The 14,701-nt window shown below is 39.4% G+C and overlaps 1 protein-coding gene across 10 annotated transcripts in view; it reads left to right on the top strand.

Annotated features, from left to right (window-relative positions):
- Nucleotides 1–14,701, top strand: part of NSF (N-ethylmaleimide sensitive factor, vesicle fusing ATPase) — a 160,206-nt gene that overhangs the window by 26,480 nt on the left and 119,025 nt on the right. For 9 of the 10 annotated variants that reach the window (XR_002517891.2, XR_002517890.2, XM_021928364.2 and 6 more), the window contains exons 2-5: nt 2,999–3,084; nt 5,338–5,437; nt 7,080–7,119; nt 13,631–13,797. Coding sequence is in view for 8 of the 10 variants with exons in the window: in XM_021928364.2 (XP_021784056.1) it covers nt 2,999–3,084; nt 5,338–5,437; nt 7,080–7,119; nt 13,631–13,797 (393 nt within the window). In the remaining 2 variants the exon portion in view is untranslated. Of the gene's footprint in view, nt 1–2,997; nt 3,085–5,337; nt 5,438–7,079; nt 7,120–13,630; nt 13,798–14,701 lie in introns of those variants that run through there. The other variant, XM_021928365.2, reaches the window with a different exon arrangement.

Genomic DNA, 14,701 nt, shown 5'->3' with positions numbered 1-14,701 from the left:
ACTGTAACTTTATTCTGAGAATAATAATAATAATTATTATTATTATTTGAAATGGAGTCTCACTCTGTCGCCCAGGCTGGAGTGCAGTGGCACGATCTCAGCTCACTGCAAGCTCCGCCTCCTGGGTTCACACCATTCTCCTGCTTCAGCTTCCCGAGTAGCTGGGACTACAGGCGCCCGCCACCACACCTGGCTAATTTTTTTGTATTTTTAGTGGAGACTAGGTTTCACCGTGTTAGCCAGGATGATCTCAATCTCCTGACCTCGTGATCCACCCGCCTCAGCCTCCCAAAGTGCTGGGATTACAGGCGTGAGCCACCGCGCCCGGCCAGAATTCTTTTTTAAAATTCCAGTCAAAGCAGTCATTTCATCAGTGGTTACAGTTTTCCTGTAAAATGCCTTGTTTCATTTACAGTTAAGAATACCTCCCTTTTAATACATTGTTCCTTGGTATCTTACAAAATTGTATTTCTTGTATATTTCATAATTACCCAACAAATACAAGATGAAAGAATCATCTATATTTTTATCCAATTGTATAGCAAACCCCACACACTGTATTTTGTCCTGATATCTTCAAGTCTTTAGGATTTTCTAAGAGCTTTTGACTATACTTACCAAAAAAGAATACATTTAGTTTGTCACCATTTTTATTTCTGTGTATAATTTCATCTATGGTCCATGGCTTTTCTCAGGGAAACAGCAGTTTCGACACTAACTTTCATACAGTTTTGTGAAGTGTCACATTAAATAGCCTGTGATTTTAGACATAGGTGGAAAAATTATAGACGTTTAACTCTTGCTGTGAACACTTAAAAGCCTGGTGGATTATGAGGACTTTGTTCGTGCCATCAGATTATATCTTAAGGTAGAGTAGACACGTAGAGTGAGGTTCATCTTTAATAAAAATGGGCTGGGCGCGGTGGCTCATGCCTATAATCTCAGCACTTTTGGGAGACCGAGGCAGGTGGTTAACCAGGTCAGGAGATTGAGACCATCCTGGCTAACATGGTGAAACCCCATCTCTACTAAAAATACAAAAAAATTAGCCGGGTGTGGTGGCGGGCGCCTGTAGTCCCAGCTACTTGGGAGGCTGAGGCAGGAGAATGGCGTGAACCCAGAAGGCGGAGCTTGCAGTGAGCCGAGATCGCACCACTGCACTCCAGCCTGGGTGACCGAGTGAGATTCCATCTCAAAAAAATTAAAATAAATAAATAAATACATACATACATACATACATACATACATGGTATGGCTGGATGCGGTGGCTCACGCCTGTAATCCTAGCACTTTGGGAGGCTGAGGCTGGTGGATTGCCTGAGCTCAGGAGTTCGAGACCAGCCTGAGCAACGTGATGAAACCCCCATCTCTACTGAAAATACAAAAATTACTTGGGCGTGGTAGAGCACGCCTGTAACCCAGCTACTTGGGATGCTGAGGCACGAGAATCGCTGGAACCTGGGAGGCAGAGGTTGTGGTGAGCTGAGATCCGCCACTGCACTCCAGTCTGGGCAGCAGAGAGAGATTGTGTCAAAAAACGAAACAAAACAAAAATAAATAAGAAATGGTGTAAAGTCAATATAAATACAAGTACTAATATTTTATTTTTACACCCCAAAGGATTATCGTATAATACAAACACCCTTCAAGTACACATATCCCACTTTAGAGACTACTGCCCTAAACAACAGGGATAATTATATTGAAACTGGCCTTTTAGTTAAAATAAAACAAAGCCAAAAATAATTCACTTTCCTCTATAAACTTATATTTGGGAGACAAATGTAAGAATAATCAGCTTGGCCGGGCACGGTGGCTCACGTCTGTGATCCCAGCACTTTGGGAATCCAAGGTGGGTGGATCGTGAGGTCAGGAGCTCAAGACCGTCCTGGCTAACATGGTGAAACCCCGACTCTACTGAAAATACAAAAAATTAGCCAGGCATGGTGGCAGGCACCTGTAGTCCCAGCTACTCGGGAGGCTGAGGCAGGAGAATGGCGTGAACCCGGGAGGTGGAACTTGCAGTGAGCCGAGATTGTGCCACTGCACTCCAGCCTGGGTGACAGAGCAAGACTCCATCTCAAAAAAAAAAAAAAAAAAAATCAGCTTTGGCTTGAGGTTTGGAGAATGAACACTTCTATGACTACCTGTCATAGCTCACTAGGAAACCCTAGTGAACCATGGAAGGGTTATTGGTTAAATATATTGTATAAAGGAACATTTTGCTAGTTGCTGTTGACCAAAAAGGCTGTTTTTAAAAAAAAATATAGTCTGTAATTATTTTTGTTGAAAGATATTTGGAAGATGGTTTTTCTCAATCTATAGGAGATACAGTTTGTAGCCACCTGGGATCTCTTATAAAAAGATACTTTTTCATAGTATACTTTTTATAATATACATAAAATTTCATAATATACTTTTGATAATATATATAAAATTTGATACATGTTTATCAAATTTATTGAATTTACTTTAGTGCATTTTTATTAGTCAAGATTCTTTGGAAGACATGGAAAACTAATTCAGAAAAGCTTGAGCAAAAAAAAGTGTGTTGGCTCGTAACTAATATTCAGGACTGGTCTCCAGAACTTGGTTGCCAGGTCTGTGTTTCCAGGTTGTCTGTTAGCTTGTCTGTGTCTCTGTGATAGTTTTACCGTTTTACAGTGGAAAGTCTTTCTCCGTGGGGTGCTCTGACTTGCAGAAGAATGCCTTTGGTCTAGTGCCAGCATATTTAAAATCCTGTGGGTGGGATAGAGTAGACGTAGTTGCATGTGTGCTGACTGGCAGTCTCACAAAACCACATGGAATGGGGAAGGAACAGTTTCCCAAAGGAAAGGTTTGCTCTTACTTCAGAGGAAGGGATGCTGGGAGTCAAAAACAATAGATGTTCGTTATAGCAATGAGAGTGATAAAGAAGAGAGGACAGAAAGGCATAAAGTATTCTTTAAGAGAGTAGAACATGACTTAATTTGATTTTCCTAATCATTGATTCTTACAGAGCATGCAAGCAGCAAGATGTCCTACAGATGAATTATCTTTAACCAATTGTGCAGTTGTGAATGAAAAGGATTTCCAATCTGGCCAGTGAGTATCTGACTTTGTTTTCTTTTAACCTGCTAAATGGCATTTCGGAAACTTCCAGAGAGTCATTTTTAGGAAACGTTGGAAAATATTTTTAATTTTTCTTGCTGAGTTGGAAAATGGAGATGATGAAAAATTGTGTATTTGAATCATTACTGTGTCAAACTTTGATAAATACTGTATAATGTTTTTTAAATCACATACAGTTTTTTATGTATAAAACTTTAGTTTTCATCGGTTGTCTTAGGAGAGCTAAACATACTGGTTGTATGAATCATATATAGCAGAGTTGTTAGGTGTTTGATTTTGGCCAACTCAGATTGTTTGAGTTTTCCTGGCTCTACCAATTACAAACTGGGTGACCATTTCTGTACCTCTATGTCCTGATCTGTATAATGGAGATGATCTCTTCTTCAAGGTAGCTATGAAGAGTAAGTTACATAAATAAAGCGCTTAGGACAGTGCCCAACATGTTAACAAGCCCTTAGTAAATATTAGCTGTTATGGTTATTATTACCATGGTAATCCAAGAGACATGAACATTGGAAGATGGGCTGGGTGTGGTGGCTCATGCCTGTAATCCTAGTACTTTGGGAGGCCAAGGTGGGCTGATTGCCTAAGCTCAGGAATTTGGGACCAACCTGGCCAACATGGTGAAACCCCATGTCTACAAAAATTAGCCAGGCATGGTGGTGTGCGCCTGTAGTCCCAGTTTCTCAGCATGAGAATCACTTGAACCCAGGAGGCAGAGACTGTAGTGAGCTGAGATGGCACCACTGCACTCCAGCCTGGGTGACACAGCGAAACTCTGTATCAAAAAAAAAGGAAAGAGAAAATTGGAAGATGCAAAGCAAATGTAGAATCCTTAAAGGCATTTTGCATTGTAATTTATTTTAACTGATTCATATCACCCCACTGCCAGGACTTCTAAAGACCCTGCTGCAAGTTCAGTGCCATCCATATGCTTCTGAGATTGGTACACATAAGAAGATGAAGGGGCTGTAGGGAAATAAGAGGCAAGGTGGTAGGGTTTTAACTGAGCATTTTTCTTAAAATGTTGTCTGTGAAATACATGAGTTTCATAGAGTTAGAAATGCTAATCATCTTTGGTTTCCAGCTTCAGAGTAAGAGGCTGTACTATATGGTGATATTAACATTGTTTCCAGTGCTAAACATTCTGTGATGCTAAATTGAGCACAGGACTTTCGACAGATAAACTGAAGTGTAGATAATCAGTGTGAGAATTTGTAGAATTCTTTTACATATGTTAAATGTTCACTGTGCTCATGGTGGGGTTACTCAAAATGTAGTTGATATAAGGAACATGTGTTCTAGGGACAAGAAAATATGTATAGAAACATTAGCCATTGATGTGAAAAATTACAGCATTCTAAGAAGATAATTTTTAAAAAGATAGTGAGCTAGGCATGTTGGGGCATGCCTGTAGTCCCAACTACTTTAGAGACTGAGGCAGGAGAATCCCTTGAGCCCAGGAGTTTGAGGCCCGCCTGGGCAACATAGCAAGACCGCATCTATTAAAAAAAAAAAAAAAAAAAAGATACTGCTGATGCATAACAGGATTTGAAGCTTCTGTCTTACACATAGTACTTTCTAGTTACCTGGTATAGGAGATTATCATGAGAGGACTATTTTTTTTTTTTTAAACAGGTAATTTCTGAACAGGGAATTAGCACAACATTTTTTAAAACAGTAAATATTGATGTCTACATGAAAGCTGATGTATTTGGGAATTTTTTAAATCTTTTTTTTTTTATTTTGTAGGTTGTTCTAGCCTGTTGACAGAGTCTGCAAATAAATTTAATAAGTAGTCTAAAAACTAACCTTTTTTGATTGCTATGTCCTAGCTCTTTTATCTTTGGCTCTCCTTATTTTATTAGGATGTGAAGTAATTCTCAGGAGAGGAAATTCATCTAGTTTTTATTTGATATCAAGGACTCTAAATCACTGGCTTCAGTTTTATGTAAACTGGAAATGTAATGAAGTTGGTATTTTGGATGGTATTTTGGCTGGATTCTACTTGATGAGTGTTTGACCCAAGGTGCTCCTTATATCTGGAACACATTTGGGATTGCTGATAGTTTTGGAAACTAAATTTGTGGTTCTGTTTCTTCAAGACACAGATAATGTAGTTTCCACCTGATACTCATTAAATATCAGTTTGAAAAGAAATACATTTTGAAATTATGTTCTTCATTTCCTTCAAAGTGGAGTACTAACTACGTTTCTGTCCTTTAGGCATGTGATTGTGAGGACCTCTCCCAATCACAGGTACACATTTACATTGAAGACACATCCATCAGTGGTTCCAGGGAGCATTGCATTTAGTTTACCTCAGGTAACTCAGATGTTAATTTATTCTCTTCTGTTTTTGAAAGTCATAGAATATAAATAGTCCGTTCATTTTAAGCAAGCATCATCCTATTACTGTATTGATTCATACTGAAGAAAAACATCTAAGTATTATATAAGGAATTTAAAGATACAGTCTTTTCTTTTTTTTTAAGACAGGGTCTCGTTCTGTCACCCAGGCTGGAGTGGCATGATCACTGCTCCTCATCTCAAGCAATTCTCATACCTCAGTCTCCCAAGTAGCTGAGACTACAGGCTTGTACCACTGTGCCTGACTAATTTTAAAATTGTTTGTAGAGATGGGTCTTAACTGTGTTCCCCAAGCTAGTCTTTAACTCTTAGGCTCAAGTAATCCTCCCACCTTGGCCTCCCAAAGTGCTGGGATTATAGGGTGTGAATCATCACGCCCAACCTAAAGACAGATTCTTAACTGCCAATTTTTGCTATGGCTGCCTTCTTTTGCCTTGATTTTTTTCCCTAATTTTTAAAGATTTTGCAGTAAAATCAGTCAGCTATCACATAAAGGGTCAAGTTATTTTAATATTAACTCCCAGGGTAACAGAAAAGATAAAAAACATTTTATTTGTAAAACTGACATCTCAGGCCGGGCGCGGTGGCTCACGCCTGTAATCCCAGCACTTTGGGAGGCCGAGGCGGGCGGATCACAAGGTCAGGAGATCGAGACCACGGTGAAACCCCGTCTCTACTAAAAATACAAAAAATTAGCCGGGCGCGGTTGTGGGCGCCTGTAGTCCCAGCTACTCGGGAGGCTGAGGCAGGAGAATGGCGTGAACCCGGGAGGCGGAGCTTGCAGTGAGCCGAGATCCCGCCACTGCACTCCAGCCTGGGCGACAGAGCGAGACTCCGTCTCAAAAAAAAAAAAAAAAAAAAAACTAACTGCAGCAGTACATTTAAAACACTGAAGTGTGATCTGATACAGTGAAGACCTTCTGTAGCATCATATTGTGCAAAGGAGCATCCTTCTCAGTGGTGCCAGCTTTACTGCAAAAGGCAAGCTTTGCACGTTTTGGAACAGATGTTCAGATATAAACTATAGCACATGCATTACTTTCCTGGGGTAAGTAACAGAGAACCATTGCTGGTGGCTTAAAACAACAGAGATTTATTCTCACCATTCTGGAGGCTGGAAGTCTGAAATGAAGCTGTCAGTAGAGCTATTCCCTCTCTGAAGGCTCTAGGGAAGAATCTGTTCTGTACTTAGCTTCTGGTGTTGCCGGCAATCCTTTGGTATTCCTTGGCCTGTAGCTGCATCATTTCAGTTTCTGCCTCTGCTATCACATGATGGTGTTCTGTCTATGTGTCTTTGTCTCTTTCTTCTTAGAAGGACACCAGTCATATTGGCTTAGGGTTCACCCTAATTAATTATGGCCTCATGTTAACTTGATTACATTTGCAGAGATCGTATTTTTAAATAAAGTCACATACACAGGTAGGGGCTAAGACTTCAACATACTTTGGAGGGGGAGAGCACAGTTCAACCATAATAGCATACCATGTTTTGATCTTTGAATGTGTTCTGAAAATTCATTAAAATTCCTCTTTTTTTCTTATCTACTTTTGATTGCTTTGGTTTTAAGTATCTTTTTTTTTTCTCTTTTACTTTACAGAGAAAATGGGCTGGGCTTTCTATTGGGCAAGAAATAGAAGGTAGGTATATTTTTTAGCCACCTGATAAAGATTTTTTATATTATTTTCTCAGATATTGAGAGCTGTACAATTTTTTATTACTAGTGATCAGACCTTAAACATTCATTGTATCAGAATACTGGTTAGATCTATGAGAATGGAAGTAAATAGTTATGGTACCTCTCTTCCTATATCTTTTATGAAGTGTGTGATAAGGTCATCATAGTTCAAGGCAAGGAAAGCAATTTATGACTTCCAGCTTGGGGGGTGGCGGGGTGGAAAGACTAAGCTGCTAATAGATAATAAGCCAAAGAGCTAATAAGCAAAAACTGGCATTGTCTCTTAGGCAATGTGGCAAAGTTAAGAAATGGAGTATGAGTCGTCTTTAGTCAGATGATTTTATGTCAACTTCATGGATACAGTGGGGGAAGGAAAGAAAACGCAAGTGTAAATTAAACCAGCTTTTCTTCTGCTTGTCTTTAAAACTTAAAAAATTATAGAAAGGTTGCAAAAATAATGCGAAGAATTTCTGTATACTACCTTTACCCAGCTTTACCAGTTGTCATACTTTCTTTATCTTTCTGGCTCCCTGTCTTCCTCTCTGGGTCTCTGTCTCTCTCTGCACACACACACACACACACACACACTTCTTTTATCCTACTTATTTAGGAACCTGACAACTTACCATTTTTTCTAAGTTAGATGGAATTTAAACATTGGGGCTATTTTATTTTATTTTATTTTTGAGATGGAGACTCGCTCTGTTACCAGGCTGGAGTGCAGTGGCGCAATCTCAGCTCACTGCAACCTCCGCCTCCAGGGTTCCAGCAATTCTCCTGCCTCAGCCTTGCAAGTAGCTGGGACTACAGGCACGCGCCACCACACCTGGCTAATTTTTGTCTTTTTAGTAGAGATGGGGTTTCACCATGTTGGCCAGGATGGTCTCAATCTCTTGATCTCGGGATCCGCCTGCCTCAGCCTCCCGGAGTGCTGGGATTACAGGCATGAGCCACTGCACCCGGCTAACATTGGAGTTATTTTTAGTTGGCTTTTTCTCTGTGGAAGTATGAACACTTGTTAAATTTAATGAGAAAATGGGGTAGTATGTAACGTAGGTTTCTAATTTTCATAAATTTTCTAAATATGAGGCTAAGAGTACTTAAAACTTTGAATCTAGATATTTCCTATTGTGACAAGATACAGAAATTCAAGTTTATAAATTTTGATGAGTTGAGAATTGTGTTTTGTGGTTTAAGTTGTAAAAGCATTGTTCTGCTAACAGAAATGCTTATCTTGATTGTAAAGTCAGATCTTTAAAGAAGTGGCTCAAACAGACTTAATAAGCAAAATTGTAAAACCCAGTAATCAGATGGGAGTAAAGTGGAGTAAGCTTGAGGGAAGGTAGAGTTTTGGGGCCCAAGTGATGTGGATGATGTGGCCATAAAGGTAGAAAACTGGTTCGGTTTAAGTAGAGATGTAGACCAAGATGGGATAGGAGGTGTGGTTTGAAGGAGGAGTGCTCAAGCATTCTGGCATGGGAGTTCCGTAAGGTGAAACATTTTAGTCAAGTCAGTGATTTTAGTCTGAGGGAATCTTCTGGAGGAATCATTTAGTCTGTCTTCTTTCCATCTGGCAGTGCCATATTTTAAGTGTTACAGGCTAATGTTTTGACTACTATATATACACCTATCATTGTAAAGTCCAAGTTTATTCAAAGAATTGGATAAACTTATTTTTTGCTTATAAAATCTTTATTAGTCTTTTATATTAAATTATTATTAGCCATAAAATAAGAAAACATTCTCAATCTTCTGCTTTGATCCTGGATGAAATCTTCAGGACTCAAGAGTCCCTGACTCAAGAGTCCCTTTGGGACTGACCATGGTGCTGACTTGGCGCTGCCTGGGATACTGTCCATGGTGCTGCCCATAGCACTTGAAATGGTAACAGCTTGGTCTTTTCTATTTGGGAACATTGGCCTTAAACTAAAATGCATTTGAAAACTACAGTCAGCACTTTACTACAGTCAGTAGTAATTATATATTTATATATTTATTTATTTATTTTTGAGATGGAATCTTGCTCTGTCGCTGAGGCTGGGGTGCAGTGGCATGATCTCAGTTCACTGCAACTCCTCCCCAGTTCAAGCAGTTCTCCTGCCTCAGCCTCCCAAGTAGCTGGGATTAGAGGCATGTGCCACCACGCCTGGCTAATTCTTGTATTTTTAGTAGAGAAGGGGTTTTGCCATGTTGGCCAGGCTGGTCTCAAACTCCTGACCTCAAATGATCCACCCACTGGATTATAGGTGTGAGCCACCGCGCCTGGCCGATATTTTAAATACACTGATTCAAATTTCTCAGTATGAAGATGACATGAATATATGTATACACACACATATGTATGCATCATGACATTATGATATTGTTTTGGTATCTTTAATGCACAAAATGGTATTATACTATACAAACCTTTCTGCTGTAGACTTGTCACTCAATATTACGTTTCCAAGGGCCATCCATCTTTTTTTGAGATGGAGTTTTGCTCTTGTTGCCCAGGCTGAAGTGCAATGGTATGATCTCGACTCACTACAGCTTCTCCTCCCAGGTTCAAGCGATTCTCCTGCCTCAGCCACCTGAGTAGCTGGGACTTACAGGCATGCACCACCACTCTGGCGAATACTTTCTATTTTTAGTAGAGATGGAGTTTCACCATGTTGACCAGGCTGGTCTCGAACTCCTGACCTCTGGTGATCCACCCACCTCAGCCTCCCAAAGTGCTGGGATTACAGGTGTGAGCCACCACGCCTGGCCAGGCCATCCATCTTTATTAAGTATACATAAAGTTGGTTTTGTTTTTTGTTTTTTTTTTTTTTGACAGGGTCTCACTTGGCTGGAGTGCAGTGATGCAGTCATGGCTCACTGCAGCCTCAGTACCTGGCTAATTTTTTTATTTTGTGTAGAGACAGGGTCTCACTGTGTTGCCCAGTCTGGTCTCTAAATTCTGGACTTAAGTGATCCTCCCGCCATAGCCTCCCAAAGTTCTGGGATTACAGATGTGAGCCACTGTGCCTGGCCAAGTTTTAATTTTAATAAAAATTACTGTATAGTATTCTACATTATGAATATACAAACATTTTTCAATGTTTAAGTACTATAAATAATGCTGCAGTGAACCTCCCTGTAGATGTTTAGACAAATGTTCTAGCATCTTTCTGGGACAAACACCTAGAAATGGAATTGCTGAATCAATATATTCATTTTTACATTAAGATTTCAACCTACAAATATTTTCACTACATGAGGGAAATAACTAAGCTCTCTTGCCTATCAAAGTTACTCAGCATATAGCCTGTATTTTATAGGAAATGTTAAGAAGGAGCAAGCCATCCAGAATTGGAGACAGGAGAGTGTTCTGAAACTTTTAGCCAAAATTTGAACTTATTATTTGATCTTCAGTGTGTTTTATGTTCCTTCCTCAGGCTTTGTTATTTTGCTTTTGAAGTAGTTAAAATATGTTTATGTCCTCCCTTTAAATACAGAAATCTGATTATACAAACAATTTCATTTAAATAGTTTACAGAAAATCGGCCGTTTGCGGTGACTCATGCCTGTAATCCCAGCACTTTGGGAGGCCAGGGCGGGCGGATCACGAGGTCAGGAGATCGAGACCATCCTAGCCAACATAGTGAAACCCTGTCTCTACTAAAAATACAAGAATTAGCTGGGCATGGTGGCATGCGCCTGTAATCCCAGCTACTTGGGAAGCTGAGGCATGAGAATCACTTGAACCCAGCAGGTGGAGGTTGCAGTGAGTTGAGATCGTGCCATTGCACTTCAGCCTGAGTGACAGAGCAAGACTCTGTTTCAAACATAAAATAAGAGTTTACAGAAAATCCTTGTATATAACTCAAGTGGCTAAAATATAAGAAATAAGTTTAGAACAGAATTTAGAGTATGAAATGACCATAAAGACTTATCTAGTTCAGTATTGATTTATAGATGTGACAAATCAAGGCACAGAGAACTTAAATTATTTACTTGGATTCTTCTGATTGCTAGCAGAATCTGTTGAAACATACATACTCAAAGTCCCTTTGAAGAGAACAGCTTTGTTTGTAATTCACTAGAATCTTTGCAACAGACATTTAATACTGCACAGTGACTTTTTTTGCTTACCTCTTGCTATTTGACCTTAGTAGCTCACAAAAGTTCCATGCCTGTTGTTCAAAGCAAGTGTGAAAAAAGTCTCTTTTATTACCTGCTTTTGTGGTGAGAACTGCAGAAGCTCACTTACCCCATGTGACTTGGACTGGTAGTTAAGTGAAAAGTTGGTTAAAGGCCTTTTCTTGGAGGTTTGGTCCATGGATTGGAGTGCTGTATTATCTTTTGTGCATACACTTCACCCGTAATTTCCAGGTGGATTTCTTTGAAATGGCTGGAGAACTTAGACTTTGTAGAGCATCCGAGAGTGCCAAAACCTCTTGGATTTTTGTAGAGTTCACTCCCAACCTTTTCTGATTTTAATGCTCATACCTAGTTAGCAGTATTTTTTTTCTAGAAGAAACTCTTCATTTAAAAAAATTTCCCAAAGCTTTCAACTTAGATTTATAATATCTATTCTAGAATGTCAAAGTCATTGTAATAACAGTTCAACAACCAGACCTTCAGAAGTTTTTATACTATTTAATTATATATCATAATTAACTGTAACAAGCGTAACTAGCACAGACAGATTCCAGAATGAACTTGGCTGACCCATGATGTGTAGCAGCTCCGTCTACAAGCTCTGAGCATTAGGCAAACCATAGGCTGATGGGTATATATTGGAGGGATAAAAGTTGGTCAGCTTTCTGATGAGTCAGCTCAGTGGAAGTTGCTTAAGAGAGCTGCTACTGTATCCTTAAGGGGACACTGGCAAATTTTAGGACAATTATCTTCAGGGAACCTAAAGGGAAAATAAATGTGTGTGTGTGTGTGTGTGTGTGTCAAGCCTTATTGAAGAGTAGCGATAGACTCTTTCTTACGGCACATAATCAAGTTGCCCTATTTGGGGAAACTCAAATGCAAAAATCCTCTTGAACTTTTCTGGGTAGCTTACTCTACTCTTTCCTAATAGTACCACTACACTCTATAGCACTGTAATATTTTTTGCTTTAAAAGTTTGTTTATAAACTGGCATTTATAAGTATACTTTTGAGCTGATTTAAGAATCAAGTCTTTTTCCTAGGGAAATGCTTCTTTGTAATTATCTGTAACTAGCAAAATTTGTTTTAACACATATTTTTCTAAAAATATGATACGTAAACTCTGTTGTAGTTGTACAATTCAAGGTTTTTGGTTGAACAGTTATTACATGATATAAAATCATGTGTAACACTTTAATATTTAAATTTATTACACTGTAACCTAAAAGTCATTTTAGAACTTTTTATGTGGCTTGAACAGGAATTTTCTTACCCAAGGCTTTGCATGTGTGGTTTATTGCCTCCTTCATTATTAGCATGGAAACCATGGGTTTTCTGTTATTGTTGTTTCATTTAAACAGTTCATGAATATATTAAGCACCTGAAAGAAACTGAGATGCTGTTAATCTGAAGAGGAGTTAAAAACCTGGTCCTTGCCCTTATCTACATGCCGCGCATGTGGAACTTATTATAGTTCCCTAGATGTAGCAGATGCTCAGGCAACATTTTTGTAGTAGTAAAAAAGAGGTAAAAAAGAAATGTCAAAGTCTAACTTGCTCTAGAGCAAATTCCCCTAGTAAACATTGTTTTTCAAGCTTCTTTTTTTGCCTTGCATCCTACTTTCTTAGGCCAGAGGAATTCATCCACATTCCACCTTAGCTGTTTTCTTGTGTCAAACAAAAATCTTATTTGGAAATAGCATGTTATGGCACCTGTGTCGGGGCATGCCATACTGCACTGCATTGAATGAGGAGAAAGATGCGGAGGCCATGTAGGGAGGATTGTGATCCTAACGAGAGTGGGATGAGGGATAACAACAGACTGCGTTCAGTATTTCTTTTGTTGTTGTTGAGACGGAGTCTCGCTCTGTCACCCAGGCTGGAGTGCAGTGGCACGATCTCGGCTCACTGCAAGCTCCGCCTCCTGGGTTCACGCCATTCTCCTGCCTCAGCTTCCCGAGTAGCTGGGACTACAGGCGCCCGCCACCACGCCCGGCTAATTTTTTTGTATTTTTAGTAGAGAGAGGGTTTCACCATGTTAGCCAGGATGGTCTCGATCTCCTGATCTCATGATCCGCCTTCCCAAAGTGCTGGGATTACAGGCGTGAGCCACCATGCCCGGCCTGCCATTCAATATTTCTGATTCATTCAGATGGGGAAGAAAATCTCTAGTGGTTATTATTTTTTAAATCTGTACCTGTGTGTCCCTCCGGTGAAGGCCGTTTAAGCCCCATTTTTGGTGAAGTAGTTTTATTATGATTCATTTATGTGAAACTTTTAGTTACTAGAAACACAACAGGTATTTGGTACTCCTGTGATTTTTTAAAAAATGCTTCTTTTTTTCCCCTAGTCTCCTTATATACATTTGACAAAGCCAAACAGTGTATTGGCACAATGACCATCGAGATTGATTTCCTGCAGAAAAAAAGCATTGATTCCAACCCTTATGACACCGACAAGATGGCAGCAGAATTTATTCAGCAATTCAACAACCAGGCCTTCTCAGTGGGACAACAGGTAGTTTTAAATTTTCTTCTATTCCTTTAACTTTATAGGTATTCTAATTTCTGCAGTTGTCCAAAATTAATTCTACCTTTTAAAAAGTGAGAGGAGCTTTGCGTATCAACTGGTATATCCAAGGTGAGTGATAAAAAGTGAGGGAAATGTATTTACTGAACTTCAAGGAGTCTGTTCAGAAAAATTCTAAAGTAGCTTTTAGATTATAATGTCATGTATAATTACAACAGCTTTTCCCTCAGCAAATTTGGGAACCCTGCAGACATATATATCTGAAATTTCTTTTTATATCATAGGACATTTGTTTTGCCTCTGGAATGTCTGTCTCTTTCACTAATATAGTTCTGTAGAAAACATAGCTCTTGGCTAGACATAGTGGCTCACGACTGTAATCCCAACACTTTGGGAGACTGAGGTGGGAGGATCACTTGAGCCCAGGAGCTCAAGACCAGCTTGGGCAACATAGTGAGACCCTGTCTCTACAAAAATTTTTTACAAAAATAGCTGGGTGTAGTGGTCTCAGCTACTCAAGAGGCTGAGGTGGGAGGATTGCTTGAGTCTGGGAGGTTGAGGCTGCAGTGAGCCATGATTGTGCGATGGCACTCCAGCCTAGGTGACAGATCGAGACCTTGTCTCAAAAAAAAAAAAAAGTTCTTATTTTGGTTATGGGCTTATTTGAGAATCTTAAGAAAATTGAATTCCTGCTAGGTAGGAAAAGGATATAGTGCATTATTTTAAAAAGAGTACTAGAATTGGAATGAACCTCAAGAGATTACCTTATCTAACTCCACATTTACAAAAGAGGAATTTTATTTTTTTATTTTTTTAAATTTTATTTATTTATTCATTTATTTTTTGAGATAGTATGTTACCCTGTCACCCAGGCTGGAGTGCAGTGGCGCCA

This window comes from Papio anubis, chromosome 17 (genome assembly GCF_008728515.1).
Source record: "Papio anubis isolate 15944 chromosome 17, Panubis1.0, whole genome shotgun sequence".
Classification (NCBI taxonomy): domain Eukaryota; kingdom Metazoa; phylum Chordata; class Mammalia; order Primates; family Cercopithecidae; genus Papio; species Papio anubis.
The sequence above is the reverse complement of the archived record's forward strand: the minus strand, read 5'-3'. Positions and strand labels throughout refer to the sequence as shown.